The sequence below is a fragment of the Phyllopteryx taeniolatus genome, chromosome 16 (genome assembly GCF_024500385.1).
Source record: "Phyllopteryx taeniolatus isolate TA_2022b chromosome 16, UOR_Ptae_1.2, whole genome shotgun sequence".
Lineage (NCBI taxonomy): Eukaryota > Metazoa > Chordata > Actinopteri > Syngnathiformes > Syngnathidae > Phyllopteryx > Phyllopteryx taeniolatus.
In genome coordinates, this window is record NC_084517.1 from 4608529 (window position 1) to 4621192 (window position 12664).

A 12664-nucleotide genomic window follows, 5' to 3' on the forward strand; every position below is an offset into this window, starting at 1 on the left:
AGGTTTTGAGTCCCTGGCGGCGTTACTGATGGTAGCCTTTGTTCCTTTGGTCCCAGCCTGGTGCAGGTCTACAAGCTTGACAGCTCTTTGGTCTTGGCCAATAGTGGAGTTTGTAGCGGGACTGTTTGAGTTGTGGACAGGTGTCTTTTATACTGATAACGAATTCAAACAGGTGCCATTTAATACAGGGAACGAGCGGAGGACAGAGGAGCCTCTAAAAGAAGAAGTTACAGATCTGCGAGAGCCAGAAATCTTGCTTCTTTGGAGGTGACCAAATACTTATTTTCCACCATAATTTGCTGTGTGATTTTCTTGTTTTTCTCATTTGGTCTCTCATAGGTGAGGGTATACCTACGATCAAAAATACAGGCCTCTCTCATCTTTTGAAGTGTGAGAACTTGCACAATTGGCCACTTGTTACCCCGATTGAGATGCTGCGGCATCATGACCTGACGAGAGCTCGTCACGCCAGACGTCCCGGCCACGAATGTGGCTGAACTGCAACAGAGAAGAGAAGTGGCCCAAAATTCATCCTGGTCGTTGGGGACTTTTGATCTGCAACTGCCGGAAACGTTTGGTTGTGGTTGTTGCTGCCGATGGAGGGTCAAGCAAGTATTCACTCCAAGGGTCGGCTTACTTTTCCCTCTCTGTCCTGTTTGCGTGTTTCGTGTTGGTGTGAATTCTGTGTGCACGTGTGAGGATTTTTGCCGCGCGTGTGTCTGTGTGACGTACACTGAAGAAGAGAGAGAGAGAGAGAGAGAGAGAGAGAGAGAGAGAGAGAGACAGACTCTAAAAAGTCTGCTCACAAGCTGCGGGGACGTGGACCGAGTCCTCCTCGCTACTCTCTTCACCGGACTGGCCCGGTAGCAGAACAACTACAAAAAAGACAGACAGACAGAAGAAGAAGAAGAAGGAGTACCGCAAGGTGCAAGCTCCGCGCGCCATGCCGCCCGCGCGCCACGCCGCCTGACGCGCCGCCACTATCCTCTCCTCGCCTCTCCTCTCCTCTCCTCTTCTTTCCTTTCCTTTCCTTTCCTTTCCTTTCCTTTCCTTTCCTTTCCTTTCCTTTCCTTTCCTTTCCTTTCCTTTCCTTTCCTTTCCTTTCCTTTCCTTTCCTTTCCTTTCCTTTCCTTTCCTTTCCTTTCCTTTCCTTTCCTTTCCTCTCCTCTCCTCTTCTATCCTCTCCTCTCCTCTTCTCTCCTTTCCTTTCCTTTCCTCTCCTCTCCTCTCCTCCTCCGCGAACATGAAGACAACGCGCAAGTGTCGCGCTCTTCTGTCCGTGGGCCTGAACCTGGTGGCGCTGCTCTTCTCCACCACGGCCTTCATCACGACGTACTGGTGCGAGGGCACGCAGCGGGTGCCCAAGCCCAACTGCAGCGCGCAGCGGCGCCACAACTGCATCGACTACGGCGTCAACGAGACGGACCAGAGCAAGGTGCACTACAGCTGGGAGACCGGAGACGACCGCTTCCTCTTCAGGAGGTTCCACACCGGAATCTGGTACTCGTGTGAGGAGAACATCCACGAGGCAGGTGGGTGGAGCGACGTGGGGTCCTCGCCTTCCTCTCCCCCGCGGGCTGTGACCTTTCGGCCGGCTCCTGCGTTGGGCCCTGTTGGTGCTTGGGGCCCCCCATGCTCTTCGGTACCCTTGCCCCTCCCTTTGGGACTCGTCGGGGCACTTCGGTTGGGCTCGGGGACCGCCCTGGGAGTGGGTGGCGTCCCCCTGGCTGGGTCGCCCCCGTGGGATGGGCTCGCCAGTTGACTGACTTGCATGTGATATAGTGTTCATTCACTAAAACGTTCCATAGACACGCTATAGGCTTTAATTACTTGCGCTGGGACCAATAATCATAACACAGTTTGATTGTTATTTTTATGTCCATTGGGGTCCCTCTGCACCATACGATATAAACAGCAGTGCTCAAACTAGGGAGTCACTCGTTAGATTGGGTGTCCACTCTCATGGCTTGCCACCGGATGTAGTCACCAATGATTCATGCCATCGTTCAGTGCAGAAGTAAGGAAAATGTCAGCCAAAAGCAATGACATTTTGCTGGAAACTCATTTCAAACACACATACCGACGATCAGTATGAGTGATTATCTTGTGGTCTGGGGTACACACATACCGATCACCTGGCTGAATGTGATCATTCGTCCCCTCGTGCTATCGTCAGCCGAAGCCTGATCGCTGTATGTCTCGAAAAGATTATTCTGAATGACTATCGTCATATGTAGGGTACACACATACACGTACACACAATTTGAGCATTTGCTGATCTTAGTCAGCATTATTCTAATTTATCTGACGTAAAAGATGATCCTGAGTATGAAAGTTAACAAAATCATGTAATAAAAGAAGTGAACCGCTATCAATAGTAATAATGATAAAGTAAGTCTACTTTTGGTACAACTACAGTGGTGCCTTGAGGTGGGTGTGACCTGACTTACGAATTTTTCGAGATTTTTCTGATGCTAACATAAATGCCATAGATGGGCAAATGACTAGCCTCTACGTGGCAGTGTTATAACCCTTTAAGCAAAGTATGTGGTACATTTCAACACAAATTGGTGGCGCAAAATATGGAGGCAGATACAGTGAATGCGAATGGGGATTTAGACGGCGGGTCCGAGCCCTACTCACAGGCATACATTCTTTATCCTCTGCAAAGAACGACAACTATTATGGCTGTACTGAGGAGTTGATACCGTCTCCAGGTAAAGCGCAGGTGTCACACTCAAGGGCCGAGGGCTAGTTCCAGTCCACCACATTATTTTGTGACCAGTGAAAGCAAATCACGCGTGTGGATTTTGGAATACCAAAATTGCAAATTGTCTTAGCTTTGAACAATTTTGAGGTGTTGCGAGCATTTTTTTTGTTACCAAGCCCCCTTTTTTAAAATCAAGTGAATGATACTTGAACAAGGTTTTTTTTTTTTTTTTTTTTTTTTTTTTTTACGGGCTTCTAATTTCAAATCTAGTTAGCCATCAATTTGTTGTGTATATGTAATAATATGAGACAATTAGAGAGAATTGGAGAATATATTAGGATGTGAATGGATGAATGGATGTACTATACTGCCGTCAGGTGGCTAAGCAAAAAGTGTGACAAAAATGGTTGAAATTCTTTACCATCTGTTTTATTGTCAATGCTGTATTTTTGTATAGAGATCGATTTTTTGAGCTTTTTTTTTCTTTTTCTTTTGAGTCAGACTGGAACGGATCAATGGCATTTCCATCCATTCCAGTGAAGAAAGATGATTTGAGATGCGAACGTTTTGAGTGTGTCTCTTTGTGTGTCTCAGGTGAGAAGTGTCGCAGCTTCATTGACCTGGCCCCCGCCTCGGAGAGAGGTGAGTAATGACGGCCGTCACGCGTCCTTGCCGGCTCAAGGAAGTGGCGAGGCCCAAAATTGATGTAGAATTGAGTCAATGCGGAGAGATGAGCCTTCATTCAAATGGGTGATTCGTACACATATTGTCTGTTTACTTAACTATATACATACAGTATACATACTGACATACACTACATGCTACCATACACTATCCACCAATTTATCTTCCGACCGACACGCATCCAATCATACACTATCTAACCGCCTTAACTTTGACCTCAGCTATCACGCCCACTTTTTTGTGGTTGAAAGTCAATAGTCGTTGCCCTTTGACCTGCCATCACGCCGTGGTCCTCCGAATGCTGGCGGGAGATCAATGGAGAATGGTCACACTAATCTTTTCACCGCCGCGACCCGCCCGTCAATTGGCCACTGATGAAGTGACCGGTCGCATACGTGCAAGCGTCGCCTCTCACTGGAGGGTTAAAGCTTTTGCTACCTGCTGTGCACGTTAGTGCGGCTAAATCTAAACGTGCATTGAAGTTTTAACTGCATTGATTTTTGCATGTTTTTGTTTTTAATTTTTTTTTCGACGTAGAAGTATGCATATTAAGAATACAATTCATTATACAAAACCTTTTTCATCATTTTTCATACTTCACGTAGCTGTCCCAATACATTTGTGTTCACTTTTCACCTTCTCTACTTTTATCCAAATTCCACAATGTCCCTTTGTGTATGTGTCCAAATACTTTTGTCCGATCGCCACATTATTTTCGAAACTTTTCACCTTGTACAGGCTTCTGAGTACTTTGCTTCAAACTCCAGTTTTCTTCACTTGTTACTTCCTGTAGTTGTCCTCATACTTCTGTCCGAACTTAACGTTTTCACTTCAAGTAGGTGTCTCAATGCTATTGCTTGAAGTCCACATGTTTCTCACTTCTTTTAGGTGTACCTCCAATACCTCTGTCCAAACTCCACATTTTTGCACATTTTTTCCCCCAAAGTCCACATTTTCTTCACTTCCTTGCAGGTGTCCCAATTCTTTTGAAGCATGCCTGATTGTGCGTTGTGCATGTCGTGTCAGGCGTGCTGTGGCTGTCGGTGGTGTCGGAGGTCTTGTACATCCTGCTGCTGGTGGTGGGCTTCAGTCTGATGTGTTTGGAGCTTTTCCACTCCAGCAACGTCATCGACGGGCTCAAGTTGAACGCCTTTGCCGCCGTCTTCACCGTGCTTTCCGGTAAGGTGGGAACGACGCGCAAACACAGGAATGAAAGTCTTAAATTAAAACATACTGACACTCACAAACCTTGACGTTGTTGTTGGTAATGTGCAATAGGGGTATCAATTGCCACACACTGCAGCTCCATTGCTGGACCTAGTTGTTTGTAATTGCCTGTAGTCAAAATGGTTGTTAGAATGCTTGTGTGCCCTGCGATTGGCTGGCTCACCCAAAGATAGCTGGGATAGGCTCCAGCATGCCCGCCAGTTAACTGCCAAATCAACCAACCAACCATGTACGTAACCAAACTACCGAACCTCAAAAAAAACAACTAACCAGCCATCATATAAATTAACCCCAAAAAAACAACAACTACCAACTTACCAATCAATTAACTAACCAGCTGACCGAAAAGCTAACCACCAAACTGAAACAACAACATATCCACATTGTCAGCATCAAACGCTGAGCGGCGAAGGTTCGTGCGAGGTCATCGGAGTTCAGAGGATATCCTCGGTGTTGGCCCGCCAGGGATTTGAAGCTCTTGTCTTAAAGCTCTTACACAACAGCTCGTGTGTGTGTGTGTGTCCGTGTGTCTGTGTGTGTGTTCTTACACAAGAATTTGGAGTCGCCGCCACGATTCTTCTGATGCCAAGATGGCATCTCGCATTAGTATTGAGCAACAAGCTCGTTCTTTACGGCTTCTTTCCATCATGTCTTCGCTTTAGCATATGGTGCACAAGAGAGGACCTCTGCCAAGGCTTTGTCTGTGTCAACCAAGCAACTAATTAAAGAAGGCAATTACCAACGAAATAGATTTGATTGAGCTACCGTTATAAAAAGGCTAAATGTGAATTCTCACTTCAATTTTACAGGAACTTCCTTGTGAGAAATAAATGTACGTAGCCGTAATGTTGCACAGCCACTCAGTTTATAAAGATGTGGCTCTTGCTTGGTTACCACGAATGCACACTTTGGTATCTGCATATTTAAAGGAGTAATTTAAAAAAAAAAAAAAACATAAATCAATCTAATTAGCACGCCACTAATGAGTGGGCTCTGCATTTGGTACCTGTGACTTCCCCAACTACATCCACCTCTTCATACCACCGCTATCGTGTCGCATTTATACAAACCATCGATAGTTGCAATAAAAAAATAAAAATAAAACAGTCTGACTTTCCCTTTGTCCCAGTTGTGAGCATCTACAAAGCAAACGGCGTTCTGCCAGCGGCTTGCTGTCTCATGCGCGTTTTACCACAACAATGAAAATTGAGCGAGTCCAGAAAAACTCCTATGTCCATCGTATGGAACGATAACCCGCGCTACTCTCCCTGATTGGCTAGCACCAAGACAGGATTCATACTCTTGATTCGATGTGTGGAAGTCCTTTTCCAAACACACACACACACACACTCCTACGTAGGGCGGGTCTGAGAGGAGAATAATGGAACTTAGTGTTTGCATTTTACAATTACGATGATTTCTACTTTTGCGTAAGTTTTCAAAGTCTAGATATTGACTTGCATGTGTGCGTGTCAGGTCTTCTAGGAATGGTGGCCCACATGATGTACACTCAAGTGTTTCAGATCACCGTCAGTCTGGGTCCTGAGGACTGGAGGCCTCACAGCTGGGACTACGGCTGGTCCTTCTGGTGAGTTCACGCTCAGGAACCCAACCCAGGAGGGACTTGAACCCCCTATCTCCAGCTTTGGGGGCTGATGCCTTGTTGAAATGCAGATAATATCCAAAAATAATCCAAAAACATTTTTTTGGGGTGAATGTGTGGTCATAAAAACAGGGGTTGGGATAAGGGAATCTTTTTTTAAGGAAGGACACTCAGCATTTTGCACGTTGTGTCTTCTCTGATCAGCATGGCGTGGGGTTCCTTCACGTGCTGCATGGCCGCCTCGGTCACCACACTCAACTCCTATACCAAGACAGTCATCGAGTTCCGCCACAAGCGCAAACTCTTCGAGCAGGGCCTCCGCGAGGATCACGACTTCCTGGACCAGGAGGCCTTCCACTACTTCCGAGAGCGCTCCTTGCAGTCCATCTCGGGCACGCTAGATGTCTATCCGGGCCCCGGGAGCGTACCTGGGCCTCCTCCGGATCCAGGGGCGGACCGGACCAAGATGAGAACTGCCTCTGTTGACTTAGGCGAGAACACGGACTCGCTGGGGGAGGAGCAGTGCTGAAGGGGGTCACGAACGAGGTCCTCCTTCAGGCCAGAACCTGGTTCTGACATAGCAATGTGAATGTGCAGCCGCCTTTATTTTATTATTAAAAGACTTGACAAGACCAATGGAAATATGAATGAAACTAGACTTGAATTGTACACTCTGTCTATATGTGTAATAACAAGGTATGACATAACAATATATTATGCAACAATCAATACACTGTGTGATATCATTAAGATTCTTGGAATTTTTTTGTTTCCTTTTTTTCTAGCACATTTTAAGATGCTAGGTGTCGTATTTGAAATCAACTTCAGTATAGTTATATGGAATTCATAAAACGTCGCAGTGATATTGTGCCTCCGAAATTCACGTTAATCTCCCGTTGGCTAACTTTAGCTCATATTAGCCACGGTCATACTTGGAGTGCATTTGTGTTTAGTTTTGCTTTATCACTTTTTGGTGTTTCCATGTTTATTTATACTTTTAAACCATTTTACTTGTAAACCATTTTATAAATAAACAATAAAAAAATGTAAACATAACATTTTTACAAATACAATAACCATCAAAGAGGCAACTAGCTAACATTAGCTATGCTTAGCCACCACAGATATACCGCAGGTGCGTTTAAAAAGTAAACTTATTTTAAATTGTACTTTTTAGGAATCTCCATGTTTATTTATTCACTTTAAAACATTTTTACAAATAATAAACTGTAGACTTCTTTGTATTGTAACCACAACAAATGGCTAATATGCCAGCCGTCATTAAAACAATAGCTAACATTAGCTACAATTAGCCACAGATATTCCAATGAAATGTTTTCAATGCGTTTTTCACATCTGTGTTTGATTTTCACAAATAATGAAGAAAAAAAAATGGAAGACTTGGTGGCTCATACAACAACCAAGCAACTGGTTTAAGCAACTGGCTAAAATTAATTGGCCTTAGCTTGCTAGTTGATATTGTGTAATGACAAAACAGGTACAAGTGTGATTGTTTTAATAAAAAATACATATTTTTGATGTGAATCTACTTTCATTTTCCACAAAACCAGCAAGTTAGCAAACGTTAGCTTAAAAGCTAGCCCCAAAACCAGCAAGTTAGCAAACGTTAGCTTAAAAGGAAATTGAATTTTACAGCATTCATTGTGAGAAAACGCCACACGTAGCATTTTGAACTTCAAATTTGAACTTTATCGACAAGTCGTTTGAAGATAACAAATGTAAACACTTAACAAAAAAACAAAAAAAAGTATATATATATTTTTTTAATAATTGAACCTTGCTTGGGCTAAATAGCTTGTTTACTAAAACAATATTACTACAGGTATTTTCATTTCTAAAATCGGATTTTAGAATGTTTAGATTGTATTGTACAGATTTTAAAAGTGTTGTTGCACGTCAAATGAATTTTGCATTTCAATGAGATGCATAGTAGGAAACATTTTTAAATGTCAAATTCCAGAAAGCTTGTTTCATGGAACATTCTGACATTTTTTTTTTCTCTTTTAAAAGAAACATCTTGAAGTTTCCCAAATGCAAATAAAAACGCAAATAAAATGTATTCCAACCCTTGGCATTAGCATCCTTGAGGGTGTTGTTCCCTGTGCCTGAAATTCTAACCGCATGAATGGACACATGAATTGATGTACAAATGATAGAAAATAATAATTGAAACTCATTTAAAACCTTAAACCCCACTTGGAAACCCTAACCCAGGCTTGCAACCCTAACCTTGGCTTTCTTCCTTCCTTTGTTGTTTTTGCAGTAGCAGAAAAGCACAGGTTGACACCTGCAGCATAAGTGCAAAATCTCCGCGTGGTGAAACTTTTACGGCTTCAGAATCAATCTGCGGGCATAAAGTTGTCGTGCGCCCCATAAAAAGAGTGAGCAGAAAGTGCCACTAAAAAGGATCGTTCAAGCCCCACTCAAGAGCTGGAAAATCAACCCAACACGAATGAATTGAAATGAGCATCACAACCCAAAAAGTGAGCAATGTGTGTGTGTGTGTGTGTGTGTGTGAGCTTTAGTGTGTTACGCAATGATGGCAGATTGTAAACAGCCGGGATTAAATTGACTCTGAGATTTCGGGACGATTTAATAATCCAGAGACAACTTTGAAAGCCTCCATGTCACTTTTATTTATTTATTTTTATTTTTTCATGTTTTATGGCAGTTGATCAAGCCTCTACAAAAACTATTAAAATGGTTTTATTAACAATAATTTCTACATGTAAATGTTCTCTTCGATGTATGAAAAATATTTGGGCCTTTAATTAGGCACATGGAAGTTGAAATGTTGCACTGAAATTGAAACAGCTCTTCTAACCCAGGTTTGAAACCCTAATTTGGAACGCTAACCCTTCTGTGAAAACCCTAACCATGGCTTTATACCATAACTTGAAACCCTAATCCTGGTTTGAAACCCTAATTTAAACCCCATTGTCTTCAAACAGGAAATTGACACACACCGAGTGAAAAAACTTAAAAACTTGAAACATGAACCTTGTCTTCAAACCCTAATTTGAATTCCTTTTTTGAAGCACTAACCCAGGCTTGAAACACTAATTTGAAATGGAAACTAACTCGAAACCCGAAAATTGGTTTCAAACCCTGATTTGAAACCTTGTTAGAATACCTAACCATGGCTTGAACCCCTAATTTGAAACCCTAACCCTTGTTTAAAACCCTAATCCTTGTCTTGAACTTCTAAACTTGGATTGCAACTTTAATTTGAGACCCCCATCTCCGTCTAATTTCAAACCCTAACCCAGTGTAAACGTCAGCTGTACTTGACAACACCTGACTCATCTGCCAGTTAACTTTTATCAAATTGAAATTCATAAGCAAGCTATCAATCATGTCATTTTTTGCGTGTGTGCGTCTGCGGTCATTCGGCTCACATCTCGTCTCCAAAGCAAACTTTGAGTGGACTCAACTTTTTCTGCTTTTTTTTATTATTATTAATTTTTTTTATTATTTTTTTTTTGGGGGGGGGGGGGGGTTCCGCTTCCTGCGGGGCTGTCAGCTCCGTCCCAGAGCTCCCGTTGCGATGATGCAAGCCGCAGCAAGCGCTTTATGACTCCCAATAGAAACTGTAAGAAATGGAAGAATGAAGAGAGTCTGAGCAGTTTCACCGGTTCTCGCGAAATTGGGTCGACATGTCTTTTATTAATGCAAGGCTTGAAAAAAATATCCCCGGACACTATTTCACACATCCACACCGAATTGGGTGGACATGAAACGACGCACAAACAAGTCACAAGGACCCGTGAATGAAATTGAACTGGAAGTCAGCCATTGGTCAAACAAACAAACAAACAAACAAACAAACAAACGCTTCATTGTGCACTATGGAAAGTAAAAGAAAAAAAATATTGTCCCTGACACCAGTTTCATCAGTTAACACCCAATTGAACCCACGTCCACAGAACTGTGAGGCAGAGGTTGGAAAAAGTAACAAGCCTTCTTCAGAAAAGTACGGAGGAGAAAGTACACACATCTGTTTTCAAATGAAGGGAGCACAAGTTGAAAAGTCATCATAAAAAAAAAGCTATTGAAGTACAGTAATGAAGTACATATTGTACTCGTTACTTTCCACCGCTGTTTAAAATTAGAGCATCTTGGTATTAAAAGTAAGAAACCACAAGTGGACATTGTCACATGAGCACGTTGGAGGAATTCAGGGCATATTTGGACTTTTTCCACCACGTGAGTGTCTTCTTATCCGAAGAATCACCCTGGAATTGGAAAATGGCTCATATGCTTTGTTTGGGAACTTTCTCCTCACCAACTTTGGGCGTCGGATGATTCAGGACTGGAAAAGTCCGAAGTGTCGGGGAAGCTCGACGAGCTCGAGTCAACAGTCAAGTCAGTCACGTCTTATCCTATTATGGCAACAAGTTCCAAGTCACGTAGGCTCGTGCCAGGAACACAAGAGTTCCTTATAAATGGGCTACTAGTGTACTATGCTGTTTACTATGGTGCAATCCGGAAGTTTAAATTTAGGTTAATCCATCCAGAAATCACGCTCACTTTGACTAAATAAGAGAGAACATACGAGGTAGAAAAGGAACATTGTGAGGCATTCGAGTGATGTCGTCATACGGGCCACAAGTTCAATAGGAAAGCGTTTATTGATGCCTTAAATCAAGTATAAAGGTTAATTTTCATATTCAATGGTAGCAGACCGTCATAGAGGTTTGTGTGTGTTTTTAAAGGCCTAAATATTTCGTTCGTACTGTTCCACATTGACATTTAAGTTCTCTGAATAAATCACGTTTTCTTTTCAAACCTCCATTTGAGTTGTTGGAGTGATATCCACTTACAGGGGGACTTTTTAGTCTCCTTCAAAGATTTGAAAGTGATGACATCTTCCTTTGCAGTTCAGTACAATGATGCTGAGCTTTCCATTCCCCTTTTTCTTCTTTATATTAATCATCTCTGTGATATTTTGCCTTTTAAAGTCAAATCATCTAATTCATGATATTAACTCATCATTTATAAAACGTCTTTTGTTTTACTTTATTCATAGTATGGTGCATTTGGGGCCTCTGTAATGGTGTCGTATGATGCATTCAGGGCCTGTATGTATCCCATAAGTTGCGTTCAGAGCCTCAAATGTATTTGACTTTCGTGTAGTCTGTTGGATTCGTGGCCTCGAGGTATTACGGTAGAATAGCGTCTTATGGTGCGTTCAAGTCCTCTAGGGATCTCGTACGGTGCGTTCATGAGCTTTCAGCGTAGTACGGAATTACAAGAGAGAAATGTCGTACGGCGCAATCAGGACCTCCGCAAATTCCTGTAGACGACTGCGATATGTTGACTTTGACACCCGGCATGGAATATTATTGTCGCATGGTGCGTTGAAGGGGCCTCGGTATTTCTAGGCGCTCGCGTCTTCTTCTCGTGAGTTCAGGGCAGGGCCACGAGGTATTCGTTGCGTTCAGGGCCTCTAACCAGGGCGGTTCGGTTCAGTCCAGTAGCCTGACCATCTCCCTTTCCGCGTTCAAGTCGGTCGTCTTCTCTTTGGGCGCTTTGTGTTTGAAGGCCGAAGAGAGCAGCTCCTTCTGGATCCTCTGCTCCCTCTGCCGCCGGAGCAGGGCCAGCGTCTCCTTCCTCTGGGCCGCCACGGACAAGTACCGCTGCCGCTCGTCCTCCCGCTGCTCGGGCGGCTCGCCGCGAGGCAGAGGCGGAGGCTGCCGCGAGTGGACGCTTCGCTCCGGCCGGGACACGGGCAACCTCTGCGGGATGTCCGCCGACACCAGGCGGGACTCGAGCGGCGTCGGCATGCACAAGGAGCTCCACAGCTGCCGGGCGTGGGACACGTCCTCCGGGGAGGAGCCGCTGAACACGGTCAGGACGTCGACGGGAGCGTCGCGGTTACGCTCTGGAGGGGCCGACATGACAGCGGTCATGTAAGAACTGAACTAACTTCGCTTGACGTTGTTTGGAAGGGTCGCCATAGCAACGACAGAGAACCCGGAAGGAGACGAGCCTGCCTTTTTTGACGTCAATAGATAACTTCCGGGTTCACGAGTTCATGCGGAATTCGATATATATTTTTAAAGTAAAAAAAAAAAAAAAAAAACACAGCAAAAGGAAGGAGCGAACGAATCATACTAGCAATACTTTACTAGGTTTTTAATTTATTTTCTGTTTTTTTTTTTTTAGCATTATTTGTATCATAAAGATTCCTGTAATGTTTGGCGTTTCTAATTCAGTCATTTTTTTAATTACTAAAATGGGTCAGTTAAAATGGATTCATGTTTACATTTTTCTGTGCATTTGTCTCATTAACTGATTGTTTTATGGTAAATAATGAAATCAATTAAAATAATTTTTTTTACATATGCATTTAACATTTATATTTGGAAATGATTGGTTCATACATTATAATTATTTTTTAGTTAGCATTCATATTA

General features: G+C 43.2%; 2 protein-coding genes across 3 annotated transcripts; one reads left to right on the forward strand and one right to left on the reverse strand.

Moving 5' to 3' along the window:
* The first annotated feature begins 762 nt into the window (after nt 1–762).
* On the forward strand, nt 763–7763 carry gsg1l (gsg1-like). Its single transcript, XM_061750182.1, has 5 exons — nt 763–1532; nt 3305–3352; nt 4421–4573; nt 6098–6209; nt 6429–7763. The coding sequence occupies exons 1-5, from the start codon at nt 1244–1246 to the stop codon at nt 6751–6753; spliced, it is 927 nt and encodes a 308-aa protein (XP_061606166.1). The 5' UTR covers nt 763–1243; the 3' UTR covers nt 6754–7763.
* Nucleotides 7764–9741: 1978 nt separating this feature from the next.
* On the reverse strand, nt 9742–12208 carry hoatz (HOATZ cilia and flagella associated protein). Of its 2 annotated transcripts, XR_009784849.1 has the most exons (2): nt 11069–12208; nt 9742–9835 (listed from the first exon to the last, which is right to left on the reverse strand). XR_009784849.1 is itself a non-coding variant. In XM_061749505.1 (1 exon), the coding sequence occupies exon 1, from the start codon at nt 12155–12157 to the stop codon at nt 11714–11716; it is 444 nt and encodes a 147-aa protein (XP_061605489.1). In that variant the 5' UTR covers nt 12158–12208; the 3' UTR covers nt 10858–11713. The 2 variants fall into 2 exon arrangements, 1 of the variants encoding a protein (XP_061605489.1); XM_061749505.1 differs by lacking the exon at nt 9742–9835 and having other exon boundaries at nt 10858–12208.
* Nucleotides 12209–12664: the final 456 nt, after the last annotated feature.